The sequence below is a fragment of the Aptenodytes patagonicus genome, chromosome 7 (assembly GCF_965638725.1).
Source record: "Aptenodytes patagonicus chromosome 7, bAptPat1.pri.cur, whole genome shotgun sequence".
Lineage (NCBI taxonomy): Eukaryota > Metazoa > Chordata > Aves > Sphenisciformes > Spheniscidae > Aptenodytes > Aptenodytes patagonicus.
Window position 1 is genome coordinate 49502150 of NC_134955.1, and position 19789 is coordinate 49521938.

At 39.6% G+C, this 19789-nt stretch overlaps 1 protein-coding gene across 2 annotated transcripts; it reads right to left on the bottom strand.

Annotated features, from left to right (window-relative positions):
* Positions 1-1999: 1999 nt before the first annotated feature.
* DIO2 (iodothyronine deiodinase 2) lies at positions 2000-19337 on the bottom strand. Of its 2 annotated transcripts, none has more exons than XM_076345218.1 (2): positions 18641-19337; positions 2000-7304 (listed from the first exon to the last, which is right to left on the bottom strand). In XM_076345218.1, exons 1-2 carry the CDS (start codon positions 18860-18862, stop codon positions 6687-6689), a joined length of 840 nt encoding a protein of 279 aa, XP_076201333.1. In that variant the 5' UTR covers positions 18863-19337; the 3' UTR covers positions 2000-6686. The 2 variants fall into 2 exon arrangements, with proteins under 2 accessions (XP_076201333.1, XP_076201334.1); XM_076345219.1 differs by having other exon boundaries at positions 6732-7304.
* Between the last annotated feature and the right edge of the window lie 452 nt (positions 19338-19789).

Sequence of the window (19789 nt, forward strand, 5' to 3'; positions counted from 1 at the left end):
AGAAACCTGCATGCAGATGATCTGCACTGAGGATACACAGATAAACAGAACAAAATGCTGTATTCTCCCATATCTCACTTGATCTTCTGACACTGACATCCTTTTAAAAGTACTCATACTTGAAATGAAGTCCTCAGCTAATCCGTAGCCTTAAGCAAACTCCACAAAACCAAAGGCTGAGATGGGGGAATCATCACCAAGGGTATTACAGGTTGGAAAAAGCAAGAGATGGGAAATCAGGTGCAGGAAGGATACAAGGGAAAAAGAACAGCGTTAAAGGACATAAAAGGCTGATTAATTCCTAAAGAAGATAAGGCTTTGGAGAAAACTTCCCCTCCTATTACCTGCACACCTAACCAATAGCTAAGTCACAGTAGCTTTTGTATGGATAACTCAAATATATGTATGAAAATATGGGAAATACTGATTTACAAAAAATATTTTTTCCTGCTTGCTACTTCCTTAATTTTATACAATAGGCACTATCTTAGAGAGAACTAAAACACTTGAGGTATTCATATGTTTCATATATATGACCTAGAATGGATGCTCCTTCTCTAGTCAAGTGACATAGTGAAGCTCACAAATCTTTAAGGCCTTAAGGATTTGAACAGGGTGTGCACTCAACGTGTTTCCACTTCACATTAGCTGTGTAAGACACATTTAAGCCGGTGGATTCCTTAACATGAACATTAGAGGCACACAGGCATATACAGTGAGTCAAGTAACGCATCAAACCGTGGAAGTGATATTCACTTTAGCTGAAGTTGATTTGTCTGTGATCAAAGTCTTTAATAAACATTTAGGTCCTTTGTTTGAAGTTTATATTTGGGAAAGGTTTATTATGCCTCAGGAATTCTCCTTTTTGTCAGAAAGATCGATCTTGAGCAGTGGTCAATACTCTTGAGATACTGCTCTATAAATAATCCATTTTCTAATTTTTTTTTCCTTCTACCATGGACACCATCCATTCCACAAAGAAACACTTTTACAAATATTTGGGAGTACTCAGAGTCTAATTTTTGGTAAAAAGTTATTTATTAATGATCCTATTTTCTAATAAAACTGTTATTTCATCACATCTGCCTTCACCTGATTTATACAGCTGTGAAATAAGAAGCAAGTCCTGAAAGGTGTTTTTATTTCTTCCAGAATATTGAGTAGCTCTTTATAGCAACAATTGATATAAAAGTCACAATCACCAAGGGCCAGACTACAGGAATATTCACACAACTCAAAAGTCTCCTTTTCAGTACTTTTGGGGGTTATTTTTGTGATGTGAACTGGATAATCTGGAGTTGTTTGTTTGGTTGTTCCAAGGGGCTGTCAAGCATACTGTAATGAACATTTCTGCTTGGGACCTTAGATGTAACCTTTTCCATGGCTTTCCTTTTGGTGATTTGTTTTGTTCTTTCTTACCTATATTCACCAGCAGTTTTCAGATGTAGGGTCCTATAAGACTTACTGTAACAAAAGATGACAAAGAGGAGGAAATTTCTAAAATACAACTAAATCACAAAGTGAGTTTGTTTAGGAAGTTGCTGGACATTCTTCCATTTGAATTTTTTTTTTCCTGTAACAGCTATTCAGCTGTGCTTTTAATTTTATTTTTCACCTTTTGCCTTTTGCATGTTCATTGAAATGGGAGCTGCATGTGTAGCTGATGCATTCACAACCAATTTGTCCAGGTTTCATGTACAGCTACATACAGCTCGGCATGCTTTCTTCAAGCACATCCTTTTTTTGAACAGTGCAATTCTGCGCAGACTCAACTGCTGTCCTTGTAGCTCTCAGTTTCTCTCCCCCTAACCCCTCTTAAAAGTTGAGGAGTAGTCAGATATTAAATTAGTCCCACCATTTATAAAGGGGTTTGCTCATATTGCTTAAGATGTAGTCAGGGTGGCGTAGGCTATTGTATTAAATAGTTTTAAGTTTCCTTGGTCTAACGTCAAGATTCCACTGCATATTAATAACCAATATTAGAATAAGAAGACACAGAAAAGGTATATTTTCCTTTATTGTTTATTATAATACAAGAAAAACAAATCTAGAAAGCACGTTTCATGGAGCACCATATTGTAACAAAATTTTGCTGGCTCTCCTACAAAGTGTATTTTTGACATTTAAACAATGACACACACATAGTCAGTACACACAGGCATCTACACCCCGGCAATCTTATTAACGGCCCCAAAGAGACCCCTCTTTCAAATACAGAAACACTAAGGTGCACAGAGGAATGCCAGTGTGAGGGCATCTGAACGCCAACTGAGTTAATTACTCTTTTGTTAGCGATCTTCATAAGCACACAAGCCTTCATTGTCTCACCCCAATCTCTCTTCTCTGAAGCCTCCAAATTGGGCCCAAAGGTCACTGAATATGGATCCAGCACAGACATGGTGTAGTTGAACAAAACTGGCCAATATTCCCTACCTGATACCTCTTATTGCTTTGGTTATAGTACTGAATGAAAGTCTTAAAAACCCTTAAACCTACACTCCACATCACAGAAAAGCCACTTTCACACATACAGAAACATAACCTCCCTCCCCACATACACCTGAACGCATAGCATTGACACCTTTTTGAGAAGCTTTGTGGGTTTCCCCACCAAGATCACCTTCACAAAAATGATTGCATTTTGTTTTTCGAAGTGTTCAGACAGTTGTTCAACAATGTATTTCGTAATGTATTTCTCTCTTTTTAATAGATAGGACATGTTTTCCTGCTGTCTTAAATTTATGTCATTGTCTACATAAGCAAGAACAAAATGCTATCGTTTTCATCTGTACAAAATGTTTTACATTCATTTTATACAGTGCTAAATAATGATGCTAAGCACAGAACAGTGTAGAATGATAGCCCAGAATAGCGTTTTACCTTGCTCAAAATGAAAAAGTACTGGAAGTTTCCCATACTAATGTCGAGACACAGTATTGGGGTCTCTATTATATACAGTAGCCTTCCAGAATACTTTCAGGCACCTATTTTGTGAGCTATTGCTCAATATGTATGTCACACTGAAGCACCTCAAGTAATATGATTTAGTGCCCTCAAACAGTGAGAATAAGAGACAAAAGCAAATCCAGCCTTACAGCAGACTAAACCAATCCTGAAGTACGATGCTAGCAAGGTAGCAAAATTTCTGCCTGGACCCAAAACAACCCACTGTTACAATAATTTTGGGTATCTGACATATGACCACTTCTAACATTAACTGAGGACAACGCATGAAGTTTAATTTAAAACATTTTCTATAAAATGTTTTAATTTTGTCAACAAAAAAAATGAAGAGCTTGTATTTCTATCAGCCACTTACAAAAGATATTTTTTTCCTCTAAGCCCATTTCTCTTTGAAATACTTCCCCCGCTTTCTGACCACAAATTTTCTGGGGAAATTTAAGGATTTGCAAAATGTATTTCTGTCTTGATAATCAGTGAAGCTGAACTATCTGTAAGTTTTGGGCAGGGTAATGCATTCATGTTGCCAAGAAAGAAATGAAGTTATTGTGTATTTTTTCTTGTGGAAAATCCTTGTGGATTTCCCATTTACAGGAGCCAATTTTATAATTCCTTTATACTATGTGATGAACAGGCATCTATGAATAACAAGACAAAATAATGGAAATTCAAAAGGAGAAAATGGACTTGAAAAATAACTGTAACTTTAGATATGCAAAGGGGTATTAACTAACTGAATTACTAACTCAGACTCTCTCCTCCAAGCTAAAGGTATGTTTCAACAGCTGTGCTAAACGTTTGGCTAGCAATTCCCGGATAAACAGTTCAGACTTCAACTGTATGATGGGGAAAAGAGAGAAAGAAAAGACTTACTAGTTTAAGTTTTACAAAGGCTATGGAGTTGCTGTGGATTAATAAAGTTTCAGATGACTGAAGAATAGGATATAATAAGGAAAAGATGTTTTGCTGGGTATATCAATACACATTTTCACTTGGAGTAACATCTGCAGCTTTACTCACCTGAGTAAAAGGACAGTGTAGCAAAAACAGAAGAGATTCAGAGACAGGCAAAGAGTATGGACCTGTATAAGAATGTGAATTATTGTTTGGCTTAAGAAACAAAAAAAAGGTATGTAAATTTCTATATAGAGTATATAATCACTGACATACAGAAGAAAAATTGGGATCACTCCTGTTTATACTGTTTTAGCAGACAAGAGCAAGAGATGAGAATGACATTGAAAAGCAGCCAATTTAAATCTAAAAAAAAAATGTTTTTATTTGTTTTTCTTTGTTCTCAAACATGATGGTTTTTGATTTTAGTATTCCCCACCTCAGGAAATATTTAGATCTCAAAACTCAGGATCAGCCTCTCATAGGGATGATGAGACATCAACAATCACATTAGACAAGACAAAAATAATAAGGGCTGAAACTAATGAAAGTTCCAGAATAAATTATTGCACCTTCCCCTGAAACATCTGATACAGTCAGAGGTAGGACACCAGATTAAACAAACCACGTAGTTTGGCTATGTTACTGTTTCTATGACATTAGGTTTAAAAATTTCAGTTATATATCCCAGTTAGTCATGAAAATGTGTAACAATCTTCCACACTGAGCAATGAGTTACAGTAACATTAATGAATAAGAGGACAGAATAATTATTATTATTATTGGTCATAGACACCACTTATGTGTGCATGCATATGTATATACACGTTAAAATATGATATACATATATATGCATACACAAATGCATACATACATACAGACACAGACACACATGCCTTCTGAGAAGTGGGGCTCACCAGAAGGTCTGAAGACCATTCTTTACACCCTTCTCTGATACACATTACCAAATTGTGTAAGTGTGTGTGTGTATGTTTAACAGTGTGTGGAAGAAAATGTGAGAAGGAAGGGAAGCATGAACCTGAATATGGGAGAAATCATTCATGTTACTATCGCTATTTCAGATCTGTGCTTGAAAACACATTTCCAAATGCCTTGTACATCGGCTAAGTTTACCAACAGCCAAGCAAGAAGAAATACACAATATTAAAGGGGCATTGTGAAAATGAAAATATTTATGTATGCATTTTCTGTTCTTTCCTGTGGTAGTGTTAATACATCATATTCCTGACAACTGGCAGGATGAGAAATTAAAAGAACTAATTTGGTTTTTGCCACTTACCCTGTTTGCCTGTTTCATGTTTCTGCCAAAGTTGAGAGAAAACTTGGGTAGTCCATCTCCCTATGGGTTTTCATTTATCAGCTCTAATGGGTTAGCTCATTGTAAACTTGCCTTTTCATCAGGCTTGATGAAATCATTTTAGTTTTGGAACTTAATGTATACTCTAAGTTGACAGTATCTCTTTAAACATAATTAATAATTCCTCAGACCCATTCGTATGAAAATTCTGCCATCTTTTCCACTTATTCACATAATTCACACTATTTATCCTCCCTGTTTCTCTGGGAAGGCTTTTGAGAACACGAGTGAAACGAACAGACTATCACCTCATCTGATAGCAGAACTGCAGCTAATCAATTCTGAGGCTGCAAACAACTTAACTTCCAGACAAACTAACGTAGCTATAAACTAGTTGCAGATATCTAAGATAGCAAAAATCAGCATGACTACATTTAACAGGATAAATGACAGGACAGGTTTCCGTTTCAATGAGGTAAAGTTGTGTATAAGTTCCCTCATCCCCAAAATACATCTGTAAGGTCATTATCTCAAATAAAAATAAAAGAGAGAAATAAGTTATTTTTTAAAAAGCTAAAAATGAAATTACCTTTAATCCTATTGCTAGACAGAAAGAGATCGAGGTGGGTAAAGAAACAGAAAAGAGAACCAAAGAATATTGATAAACGTGTGTTGTCGGCTCTGAGAACCGAGGGTTGGTTGGCATCAGCTGAGTTTTGTCTCGTGATGCACGCTCGAGATGGTTCTCGCTGTTTTGTTAGAAATAGTCCAGGTTTTTAGTTTTAAAATTGTAATGGGCTTATTTGATCACCTTTGTCTTTTTGGTCCAATTCCATAGATTTTAACATCTTTCTCAGCAGGCACAGGCCTGCATACTGGATACAAACATATAGATAGAGTTACGTAGTTAATATGCTGTGCAGAGGCATCCCTAGAGAGTACAAACACCAGCACACAATGTTTCATCTTGATCTGAGCAGCCAATCTGCCTGCACGATGCATTGCATGGTGGTTCCTGTAGTCTCTGAACAATAAAATCTCTAGGAGAGAGGACAATTGCCACACTCCCCTGCATTTCTATGCAAAGTAATTGCAAGCCCCCTGGCTCCTCCCAGGTCACTTGCATTGGCCACAGGAGGGTAAAGAAGCGTTTCTGATGAAATGCACGACGTTGCCTTTCCATGGATTAACTTCCAAGCAGCAATGCTTCTGGCTCACCCCAGGGCCGACACTTCATGAGACGGGTTCCTGGGGTACAGGTATTATCTCATCACTCTTCCTGCTTGCCAGCAGCACCTTTTCGCAGAAGCCTCTTTACCTCTTCTGTCCCATAGCAAGCACAGGAGTGGGATTTTTTTCATACAATAATGTTTCTGTGGAGTTAGTTTTTTGTTGGTTTTTTTCTTTTCCTAGTTAACGTTCATTTGACCTTGTTATCAAATGTGTTCTCCTGCAATCATCTGAAAGGCCTTATTCAAACCAGCATGTTTTTTTTTTTCCCTTTTACATCACCTTAAAGGGACGCATCTGTTGACATAGCTTCTCTAGAGAATGGATTTCATCTTTTGCTGAAGTTTTGTTCCAGCCAAAGCCGAACCTCCTGCAGATTGTAGAAAAAGGGGCCTTTGCCTCCCAGGTAGGCGATTTTTTGTCTCTGCACAATGCATACTCGCTCAAATGAAACCCCGTAGGCCACATTGGCATTGTTGTCCATGCAGTCAGCCACCACTTGGCACTGAGGTGGCAAGGAAAAGCGCTCTAGGAGCTGGTGAGCAGCTGCGCATCGGTCTTCCTGGTTCCTGTGTTTCTTAACTTCAAATGAAGAAGGAGAGATTCCAGGGGCAGCCCAGCCATCTGACGGGTGAGCCTCATCGATGTAGACCAACAGAAAGTCAGCCACACCAGAGAACTCCTCCACCAGCTTGCTGAAGGCTGACAGCTGGCTTGTGAACGGTGGTCAGGTAGCTGAGCCAAAGTTGACCACCAGTGGCCGCTCGGAGTTGGCAAAATCCAGAAGGTGGCATTTGGTTCCACACTTGCCACCGACACTCTTCCAGCTGCTGCTGCTGCCATCACTGCCCTTGGCTATGTGGATTACACTGGAGTTTGGGGCTTCTCCTCCCAGTTTGACCTGACGGCAAAACAAATTAAAACATAGCAAGTTAGTGTGACTTGCTTGTCCAGTATCCTTATAACTACTCTCTTCAGATAAATAGAGTCGCCTGTTCAAAGAGTACACCTAGCTACCCGCATGGACACTAGCATGGGGATATAGCAAATCATCAAAAGCAGCAGCTTCAAAAAGTTCATCTAGTCCATCTCCACTCACAGTGCATGGAAATGTGGTGTTCCTGACAGATATACTACTTCATTATTATTAGAAAATTTGATCTGAGATCTGTCTTGTCCTATCCACTACACACATAGTCCTGTCCACCCTTATGTATTTGGAGACTCTTATCTGCTTTCAGACAGACTACCTCCAATTTCTTCGAACTTTTCTCTGTGAGCCAAATTTTCTAGACATGATTTTTTTTCACTGCCATCCTCTGAGTTCTCTCCACTTGGTTCACATCTTCCTTGAAGAGCAGTATTCAAAACTTCAAAAGAGTTTACACTAATTCTCAGAATAATCAATTACTTCATGTATCTCACAGGCTACACCTGTTTATACATTCCAGATATTTGCTTTTTTACAAAACTTCATGACTGTTTTGGAAAAACAGTAGACTGTTGACTAGGGGTTAACTAGTGAGAAGTTATAACGCCTAGGTCCTTTTTTCTGCCTTTCTAGTTGCTCCCCATCATGGATTTGAGTACTTCATCAGTCCAGCCTGAATTTGGTGCTTTGCACCTGACCCCATTGAACTGCATCCTACATTTCAAGCCATTTTTCCAATTCTCCAGAGTCATTCTGCATTGTATTCCTGATCTTCACAACACATGCAGTGCCTCTCAATTTTGAGAGGTTTGCAGGTTTCATACATGTATATTCTCTTCCACCCCGCAGTCCAAGAATTAAAATACTCAGAGTACCAAACACAAGAGAGATCTCTGCAGACGCCCACTCAATAAATCATTTTGTTTTGAGAGTGGACCATCCAAGACTGCTCTCTCCAAAGGGTTTTCTAACCACTTCGCAGTAATTTCATCAGTAATTGAGTGACACGTTTCCTACTACTGCAATGTTTCTCTAGAAGACGATTGGGGAAAAAGCAGCAGTAAAAGGGGAAAGTTTATACGATGGTTGAAGTAGGATGAAGTGAAAACGAACTGTTCTCAGCTCTAACCCCAGATCTAACTCAGACCCAACAGGCAATTGTGGAAAAGTCATTTTGCCTGACCGTTTCTATTTCCCTGCCTATAGAAAAAAGACAGAATATAAGCATCTCACAGAAGGGACTGCCAGAATAAGGTGGAGCCTGCAGAGGGCTCCAAGATCCTCAGCTGATAACTGTTATAGAACCACAAAATATTATTACATAAGACAATTAGTTTTTAATGAGCTCTGCCACAGCAATTCCTATGTATCTGCCTTTAACATCAAGCTCTAGTACAACAATGCAATTATCCTTTTGTATTTCCCTGACTCTTTCTATCTCTCTCTGTCTTCTGTCTATTTGATTATGTTCAGAAGTGTTGCTTTGAAGGAAACATACAGGGCCAAATTCTGAAGTCTTTCATATTTTATTTATTTATTTCTGAAGCTACACCCAACTGAAGTCAATAGACGTTAACGCTGAATGAGAACTGTGTAAAAACTGAGTAAATAACTGATTTTTGATGCACTTCTAGTCTACATTACATTATAGGGTATGCTGGTGAGTCAGATACAGTAAGAAGCTGAGTTAACAGCTGAATACTTAACTGATGTGATTACTGCTGCACACAGATCCAGAGGCAAGTATGTTGTAGATACTGGATCCTCCATTTCTCCCTAAGAAACCTGACTACCTTGAACAAATCTACAGTTATTCATAACTCAGCATTATTTCATCAGAATAGCAATAGAAGCAAGACTCTAACCAAAGCAAAGTTTGTAAGACACTGCCCTTAAAGCTACCAGACTTCACAGCTACATGAGAAGGTCTCACAGCATGTTGGCACATGATATAAACATCATTTTGACTATTTTCTATGGGGCAAATTGAGACACAACTATGCCATCATGCACTCAGAGATCAGCAAGGAAGAAAGCCACAGAAAGAAAGACTGCCCGAGACCCATAAATCTCTCCAGGCCAAGCACGTGGTGATCACACCACTGGAAGCAGGGGATGTGCAGCTGTAGCTGCACCAGAGGCAAGGGAAGAAAATGATGCCCCAGGAAAGCACAGCCCCTTGTGGCCCCCCTCCCCGTAAACCTACATCTGCAGCATTGCTATCTGCTAGAGCCCTGGCAGCAGTTAAAAAAAAAAGCCTTGTGCTCATTTGCCTTTGAAAGCAAGCAAGGTTTGCAATAGCTGAGTTTAGGACCTGCTGTGTGAGCGGGCTGTCTGTTGGACTCAAGGAAGGAAAAGAGCTGTATCCCAGTTTTTGAGAAGAAAGGATCTATCTGGAGAGAGGCAGGCTCAGAGACTCAGGCTGTAGCATTTAAGAAGTAGCATTAAGCATCTTGCAGTGTTTAAGAAGTGCTACTACAGGCCACCTACACCTTAGCAGGTAGTAGGTATTCTTCTGTGTGGCTGTTGAACACCTCATTTCTCTCTGCCATTCTGTGCAGTAAGATAGGCAAAGCAGGAGTGAGTAAGGTAAAGGGCCAGACTTGAGCAAAGAAATACACGGGTCAAGATCATGTGGCAGCCATATAATCATCCTGAGGGCTGCATTCAATCCATAAGCCAGCTAGACAACTCAGCATTTTGTGATAAGTTGGTAACTACCAAAAAAGGGCACATCTCAAGAAACAACATCTGCACAAACACTAGATCCCTCTTTACCTAGAAAGCTTAACTGTTCTTGCGCTACCAAGCAAATGCTTTTTCAGAGCTAGCTTGCCCAAAATGTGCCTTTTGGGCAAAGCCTGACATGTAAGTATCTGTGCTGCACCCACTCCCTGGATGAATAATGGACCTCAGTATTTAGGAGTGTGCGCTCATCCAGTCAAAGAAGAGAAGTAATAACACGTGATTTATCTCATAAATCACAATTAAGCAACACACTTTGAATTTCTGATATTTGCTGGCACTCTTCAGAGAAGAAAAATAAAGGTTAAAAGAACAGAAGCAACTAAAACTCAGCAATGTACAGAGCTGCTCAGGAGACAAGAAACATCTGAGCAGCTGTTTCCCCTCACTCTTCTGGTTTTATTTTAATAAAACTATTATGACTGAAAATACTCTAACCAACACTCTTGACCTGGGAAACCACAGTCTGCCTCTTGATCATATTTAAGCAGAAAGAAAGGCTAAGCTCCTCATTACCAACTCTTCACTCAGGTCTACCAAACCATCTTTTCCTGGGTGAGTTTGCAAACCCTGAAGGAACACACTAACAAAACTCCCATCGAACACCAGCATGGGAATGCCCTTCAAGTACTATTTAACATTGATACCAAGGGTGGCAATGTATTTCACTATTCTCCAACAATTCAAGTTTGCATTCTGTCTCTCATACTCCTTATTGGCCAAAAAATAGATGGATTTAGGAAATAAAGTACAAATATGCCCTATGTCACCTTATAGCAGTTTCTCTTCATTTCCCACAGCCACGAAGTAAGTCTCATGGCCGCAGGTTACCTATCATTTTAATTTTTGTTTCTAGGAGTGCTTGTGTTGGGGTTTTTCCCCTTAATGAGACATCCTTGCCAAGCAGGCATTCACAAGGCATTTTCTGCTCTTGCAGAGGAGTAATTAGGTCGGTGCCTTGTTCCATGCCAGTGTCAGGCACTCCAAAAAGCAGCCCTGCCCAGTCGTTAATGCTTAAACATAAGCAGCGGCATCTCCACTAATTGGTCTTGATGAAGCACTGACGTTCCCAAAGGAACTCTTTATTTCACCAGGCTCGGGAACTGATTGACACAGGATGACAATATCATCCTTGCTGATCATCTGCATTGTAGGCCTTGGCTGTCTTCTTTGTTGTTATTTATTGAAAGAAAAAATAGCTCTTGGAAAAGAAAATCAATGCAATGAGAAAACAAACAAAAAACCCCATGTATTCAGCCAAACCACTTTTGAAATCTTACACAAAGGCAGGCAAAATATAAATTCTGAGAAACAAACTAGCAAAATTCCCCTCACACGCGATCCAGCATTTCTGTAATCACGTACTTATGTGCATGAATATTTGTGCATTCGGTGCCAGCCTTCTGGATGAGGTGGAAACCGGGGCAGCGCGCAGGCACCCCCTCCCACGCAGTCTGCATGGGACACACAAGGTAGGCCAACCAAATCTGAGAGCTAGCCTGGCCATCAGCAAGAGCAAGCACCAGCCTGACACCAAAGCAGTGACTTGCATCATTTGTGCAAATTTTGTGTTTGCTTGGCAGCCTTGGTACTGCATCTCCTTCTCCGAGTCTGCACGCAGAGTGAAAAGGGAACAACGTTGCTGATGCTTTAGCACGCAGACTGCAAAATGAAGGAGACTTAGGAGTGGGAAAGAAAGCCCTATTCATAAACTACAGGCTAGAAATAGCACATACTGCTAACTTTGTTGTACATTCTCCATGAGGACTAGGAAAGGTCCTACAGACAAAACATCACCTCCTCATTTACCTTCTTTTTTTTCTCATTTTGCTTTTATCAGCTTTAGCATAACCCTCCTGGGATCCTGTGTACTGGAATACAGCTTTCATTCCCTGCATGAGGGATTTTCAAACATTTTGGCAGACTCATCAGGCTGTGTCAACCCCCTAAAGAAAATAGGTGTTGCCAGACAATTAGCAGTCTGTGATATTAGCCATTTAAATATGGACATGCTGTGTTTGGGACTGCAGTCCAGCAATTGGTAATGAACTGAATCCCTGGAGCTTTTTGCTCCTTTTCAAATTCTCTGCTTTGATTTGATTTGATCCCATTCAGCTAAATATAGCCTCTGAACAGCCCGATATTTCTCAGTGTTTCATCCAAATTATAATCAGACTCTGGCTGGAGAATTATACAAATTATTTTTTTTGTTGTTTTCTTTATTTACAGGACCCAGAGTTGTGCAGTGGATAAAAATTACAGGAGGCCCTTGTCTGGAGTAGTGTACGGGAGCTCTTCATTTGTCATGGGGAGGCGGCAGCTTGCTTTAAGAGACTCGATTACTTGATTTGGAGAGCAGAGTGGAACTGACTCAAGTTCTCCCAGTCTTTTATTTAGGATCAGGTGTGTGAAGCCTAGGGAAGGAAGTGGGAGACAAATTAAAAGGGCACAGTCCAGATAAAAATAACTAGTCAAATGCTGCTCTCTTTACTTAAAAACTGCCAGTCCCACAAATGAGCATGCATGGCAAAGGGAAAGCATAAAGGAGCCTTTTGCCTTGCACTCTTATAAAAGAAAATGGATAATTTTAGTTCCTCTGACTGGGGAGCCTACAGCAAGCTGCTTAAGGGCTTATGTTTCCCTCAAGATGGGAGCATGACCTACAACATCATGGCCTCTGAGCCACTGGCTGCCCTTGTGAACTCTACCTACAGGTGACAGAGGCCTTCACCAGTCTTTGTTAGTCAGCACCTGGAGGACATTTGAAGTTAATTTGGAATTTCTTTTTTTATTATTGTTTTTTTTACTCAGCTTTAGCACTGTATGAATAAACAGTGGTGGTTTTGTCGGAGAGGCAGAGCTGGGGCGCATTAGCTAATTTTCTGTCTACCACAGCTGAAGGGGGTTTTCACAAGGGTTTGACAAAAAGGCAAGCAGTCCTTTCAGTCAGTTTTTCACACATAAGGGTGAAAATGGAAGACTGCAAAGAGGTGGTGTGGAAGAACTGAAGTTAGATCCACAAAATGAAACAGGTAGGATGAGACCCCATGTGGGATAGGAGTCGTCATATTCCTTTTCTTACCCTTTGTCTGTCTTGAATGTTTGAACTGTAAGCTCCATGGGACAAACTGTCTGCTCCTCTTGTTTAGGACACTGCCTAGTACAATGGGTCCCTGGTCTAGGTTGGTCCAATCTAATATATCGAGTATATATTAATAATATATTAATATATATATTAATAATAATGTCAATGTTTTAATAATAATGACAATGACAAGCCCAAATCCTGTAGAATTTACGTTCCAAACACTGCAGGAAAGGTTTTAATTGTGGTTTTGCTTTGTTTTTCTCACCTCTTTCAAGATTGTTTTCATTTGCAAATTCTGCTAAGGCTGAACTTTGTAAAACCAAGAAAATATTTTTAATACCACACAATGTCTAGTTCAAAATCCTGAAACTATACAACACGCTCTCTTTCACAAATTCCTTTTATCACTGTCAAATGGAGAGAGAGACACTTCCTTACCTTACTAGACAAAATAAATACAAATAATGAGTATAGAGATTATGTCTTTGTTCCAACCTTTAAAAGATTTCCCCAAAAAGCAAAGAGTTACTGGACAGCCAAACAGCAGGTAAAGGATCATGCCGTTATATTACTTTCACATATAGCTTTGTGATAATGCTGTGCAGCATGCACTTAACATGACAGTTTTCGGGCTGTCCTGCTTTGCATACTGATTTATTTTAGGAATAAATGATGTACCTATCAGGCAGGCAGAAGTAGCCAAAGGTAATTTAATTGTGCCTCCCTGAAATCTCAGGAAAATCCCACTGGGTGTTTACTGAACCAGTCTACTCGCTGCTACATCCAGAGCTGGGCCTATGCTGTGAAGCTGGGATCCTGTGCCAACCGTTCCCTCCATGCTGGATCTGTCATGCCAGAGCTTGCTGCTGGCCCGTTCTAAAGACAGTAAAAAGCTGTACAAGAACATACACACACCCATCACCATCCATTGCTTGAGATGCCAGCATCCTTCTGAGGGCTGTAAAGTACATTTACACACATGTGCATATAAGCATACGTGCATGTTAACCCAATAGGTGCACCACAGCATTCCTACGCATTTGGCTGCTTCAGGGAGATGCCATTAAGGTCTTCACCCTAATTGCCCTGCAGTGAGGCGGAGAACAGGGAGGATTTCCTCTAGGATAACCTTACAGCTCTCTACTGGAGACCAGGAACGGTAGCTCTGCATTGCTGAAACGCAAAGCTTGCATCTAGCACTGGAAAAGCTCCCAGCATGAGGCCTCACCGCTGGGCACTGCTAATGGCTGCAACTTTTTTGTACCCATTTAAAAAGCATTTTAGATAACAATTTCTCACCTTTGGAGTCTTAGAAAGTGGATTCATCCCAATACTAAATAAAGCATGGAACTTGGCAGGTAAAAAAAAGCTTTTAAAAGTAAATACAATGTTTTTTTCAAAACTTCTCTAGCTTTTTCTCTAGATTTCTGTAAGGTATGTGACACATTCAGTATACATGCTGTGGGCTAAAACAAACACCTCACTGGCATTTGTACAGATGGACTATATAAATCATGCAGAAGGCATACTAACACCCTCCCAAAAAATCTTATTTGTTTTCTCTCTTTTATCAGTAGGTGTGGTTGCCTTCATATTTATACATATGTATACATACACATATATATGTGTATGCATATACAGAGAAATGAGAGAGCTGACTCCTGCAAGAGTAGATTATGTATGCCTATGTGTGTGTATTTTTGCATTTATACACACATATACGTATATGTATGTACATATATATAGACAGATACACACACGTATATATATCTGTATACATACAAACACATAGGAAAGTGTAAATACCTACACACATACATACATGATTTGCTCTTCAGGATTCAATCCACTCATTTCTGTAGGTAAACAGAGCACAACAGTAAATTAGAAAAATAACATTTAAATAAAATAGTTGCACTCTTTCAATTATATAAAGTTAATGCAACTTGACTACTAGCTCTATTTATCTCTGTTGTGACAATTAATCTGGTCCTAAAGACTCCCTTGCTGTAATGTAAGACACGCTTGCCTCTCGGAAATGAACAGGAGGAAGATGTTCTATAAATCACAGAGCTGGTGCAGTGTAGACAATATCAACACTGAATGTGACAGATACTGATCTCAGAGCTAAGGAAATAAAAAGAAATATATTAATAATTGATAAAATTTACATAGGAAAATAAAAATAAACAAAAGATCAATCATTTTGATTCCAGTGGGACTGTAAAATGTGGCGAAAACAAGTCATATGGAATGTTCCAATAAAAAAGAATACTGAATATACTCTATATACAATACAACAAACTGCATTGCTTCCCCACTGAGGATGTTAAAATCTTCAACTGTTGCTAGGTAATCTTGCCTATGAAATAATTGTCCTAACCAAAAAGTCATGTGCAATAATACTTAATAACAACAAAAAGCAGAACAAAAGCAAGTTGAAATTTGGGCAAGATATTCAAGAGTTTTTCTAGAAGGGAAAATGCATCAGAATAGCTATTATCAAATACACTCTACTTTAACTATTCCAAGATCATCTCTTGTACACACACACTAGTCTTGAAACAAAATCACTTAATTCTGGGACAGTCTGTGTGCTTTCAAGGCAGAGCTCCTTTCTTGTAATAAATTTACTTTAATCCGGAATCTAGTATCTACCCACAGAGTTTTTCTGGAATGGCTTCCAGTAAATTTTTCCATGAATAGAAATTTTACATCAAGTACTTTTGTGAAAAACGTTATGAAACGTACTCAGGAAGAGTTCTGTGTAAGTGACACAACACACAGTAAAACCAAGCATAGTTACTGCTCTAATCCAGTCTTCTGCTAACTGGCAGTTTTTGGTTTATCTCAGACATCTGCAATTCTGCTATTCTAGCTGAAAAATGGTGATTATCTCATAAACACTCCTCAATGGAATGAGCTTAAGCACCTGCTTAAGTACTTTGCTAATACCTGGCTTCAACTAGCAAATTGGAGCAATAAGCAATCACGGTTATGATATTGACTGCATTTTGCCATGCTGTTTAGTACCCTGATTCCATAATATTTTCATTTCCTACCCTCACCAATTGGCTAAGATTAAGATATCACAACTGGGCAGTCCTATTCAAGATTTAGAAAAAGATGATTTAAGGAAAAAGATGCTTCGTGGGACAGTCTTTAACATATTTCACTATTTCTCATGCTTTTGAAACATGCCACAAAGCAGGGTATATTTCAAATTTTTTCAGCTCTACCAGTACAGCTTTCCAGCTGAAACTTTTTTTCTTTCTCTTCCTTACAGAAACAGCAGAAGATTCTCCTCTGTTGTGGAGCTGATGACTCTTCTTCTCCTGATACTGCTCCTCAGTTTATTGTGTCCCCTCTATAATTCGACTTCTACACTTATCTACCTTTCTGTGATAGTCAGGGGTTTCCGTGATCTTCTGTCCTTATGGCCCATAATTCTATTAAGGAAAACAGAGTCTTTTCATGAATTGTTGGTCAGTTAGTTTCATCTTAAGGATAGCTGGCATGAATGGATTTTTTTCCCCTTTTTGGAACAAGGTGATAAAATTTGGTTATGTTTACATGCATTTTTCTGCTGAGTTCATTGAGGCCCAGAATTCATTCTAGGGACCTTAAAGCCTGATTGACCTGAACAACCTAGGTCATTTAATGGTGATAAGGGAGAGTTTTTAATTACCAAAGTTCAAGGTATGAGTTTCATTGCAAACACCAAAAATAGCACACAGGCATCCTCCCTGTACCTTCCATGGTTGACATCAACAGTACTGAGAAAAAGGCAAAGTATGACTTTGGAAAGTACAGAAAGGCATGTGACATCTTTTATTTTAAATCATTTTCTGTCATTTAAGCAAAATGAGATTGAAAATATCTCATGGATATAAGGTTCCTTACAGCTCCACACCTCCTCCAGACCCTGGGCTACATACAGGTTGCAAATGTGGGAACTGGAAACTTGGCTGTCTCAGAGCCACCCTACCAACTTCCACTGGAGCCTTGACCAAGTCATGTGTTAACTGTCCTGCCTTGCCTTGTCTGTAAAATGGGAACAACTGTGTTCACCGCCCATTTAACAAGGCCACTGTAAAATTTACTTACTTAATGTCTGTGAAGAGACTAAAACCAGAAACTAGAAGAGCTAGGAGAATAGTCAGCTTCATTCAGCATTACTTTATTTGGGTAGCCAGCTGGCTGATTCCTAGGGTGGCAGTAAGAGGTTGACCCATTTGGCAAAAGCTAATGTTATTTATATTTGTCTTACACTGAAAATTAATGTCCCTGTGGCTTGGGTTTCAGGCTAAGCAGCTTGTATTCCATATCACAAAGCCAGCAAACACCAACACCACCAGCTCTTCGCATCTCTAGGTAAGAGCAAATACAAAAGCTATTGTGGGGGAGCGAAAGGGAACTGGGGGGAAGGCCATACAAAAAGAAGTATTTCAGAAAATGCAGAGCTATCGTTTGGATAGGACCCCTATGACCTCATGACATCACATGGGGTATGTTAAATTAGATGATCTAAATAAGACAACACATTAACAGACTAAGCACTGTTTTGGAAGCCACAGAGCTCTGAATCCTGTTCTTCTACCTACTAACTGGGTGGCCTGTGCAAGAAATTTCATCTTTTTGGGTCCACCTTTTCAGTCTATAAAAGGGAACTATAACTACCTCATGAGACCTGGGCAGTACCACTAGGTAATATTTCTACAAAACTTAAAAGGAAACAAAAAAGTAGATGTTGCGTAACTGTTATTAGCTTTATTAACTTCAATCACCAGACAGCTGTTCCTCAGCTAGTCAAGTTCATTTTTAATCTCAGACATATCCCTCTGTCACTGCTTTCATGAAGAAAAAAGGCTCGCTGTTTCACTCTGTGCCCAGTTTTACTATTACCTGGATGCTTCCTCCAATATAAAAATTAACATATGAGTAACAGAAAATGCCAGTGTAATGACAAAGGTTCATTTCTATCTTTTACTCTAATTAAAACAATTCTATCTATGTTACATAGATGACATCTATCTATGCAGAGCTCTATCTGAAGATGCGGTCTTTGTATAATCTCTGAGGATCTCACATGGTAAACAATTAAACAACAGCTGTGAAAACATCTAGAGCACTTTACAGTTATTCTTATAGGAAGATCTGGAAATACTTTATAAACATGAAAATTATTATTCGTACTGGTGGGGAAACTGAGGCACAGTTAAAGCGACATGGCCATGGCCGCACAGAAAGTTAGTGGCAGAGCAGAGAGAGAGCAGCTCCTGAACCTCGTGAACCCCTAGCCCCGACTTAAAAGTACTGCTCCTTTCACCTTATACCTCTCCCGTCAAACTTAACATCAAATAGGAGATAGTCCGCACCGCGCAGTCATTCCCTTCCCTTCTCCGTTGACAACAGGGATGTTCATCACAGCTTACCCACCCCAACCTGCCAGTCCCCATCCCCCTGTACCCACCTGCTTGTAGGCGTCCAGGAGGAAGCTGTTCCAGACACAGCGCAGCCCCTCCGAGGTCAGCATCCTCCGCCGCTCACCGCGCCCAGACTTAGACCGGCTCAGAAATAGCAGCATGTGCTTCAGGAGGATCACAGAGTCATACAGCGCAAGGAAGAGGCAATTGGAGAAAAAGACCGGCAAGATCTGAAGCGTGATCAGCAAATCCACACTTAGCAGACCCATCTTCCTTGCTGCTTCTCTTCAGCCGGGTGCCTTCAGCTCCCTTTTTTGCTCTCTACCCTCATTTAAAAAAGTAAATTAAAAAGCATTTCAGAAGCCTCGTTACCCCTCTCTCAGCTGCTCTCTTTAAAGTGAGCAGAGATAGTTAAATATGAGCAGGCTGGTTAAAACCATAACTGCATGATACTCATTCAACTCGGAGCTGCCTATTTTTCAGAAACTAAGATGTTAACAAAAATTCTTCCCTTAACCAGGAGACCTGATTTTGTTGAAGAGAGAGACAGCTGTGTCTCCAGTTCCCTGCAGTTACAAAATTTAAGCTGAGACTGTTAATTGTTAACTTTCCTGCACTATCCCATTGTTTCTCAGCTATTTAAGCACTGAACAGACCTCTCATTTCTGTGTCAGTAAGGCTAGCTACCAGGTGCAACAATACTTTTTTTAAAAAAGGTTTATGTACATAAACTTTCTGTTCCTTCCTTCCTCCCTCCCTCTTTCCCTCTCTCCCTCCACCCCCCCACCCCGCCTCTCTGTATTCCTGCCTTCCTCCTCTCGCCCTCTCTCTTGCTATCTGCCTATGGTGCAAAGTGCTTTCCCCTCTGGAGTCCTAGCTTGCTTCCCTGAAGCCTTTTATACATTCCCTAGCTAATTGCTGCAATAGAGAAATGAAACCCTAATCTTAGTAAAGATCTTGACGTCAATGTAAAAGAGGGCTTTACTTTGGCCAGTACTGCAGTGAATAGAAAAATGAAATTCTCAAAACTACTTTTTTTTTTTTTTTTTTAAGAGAGAGGAGAAAAAAGAGAGACAGACAGCAAGGGTGGAACTTTGCTTTGCTTTGAAAAGGAAAAAGAAAAAAAACAATATGCTTCTGACTGCTCTTATGAAATGCTTTCAGATTTTGGAAAAAGTATTTTCATATGACATGAA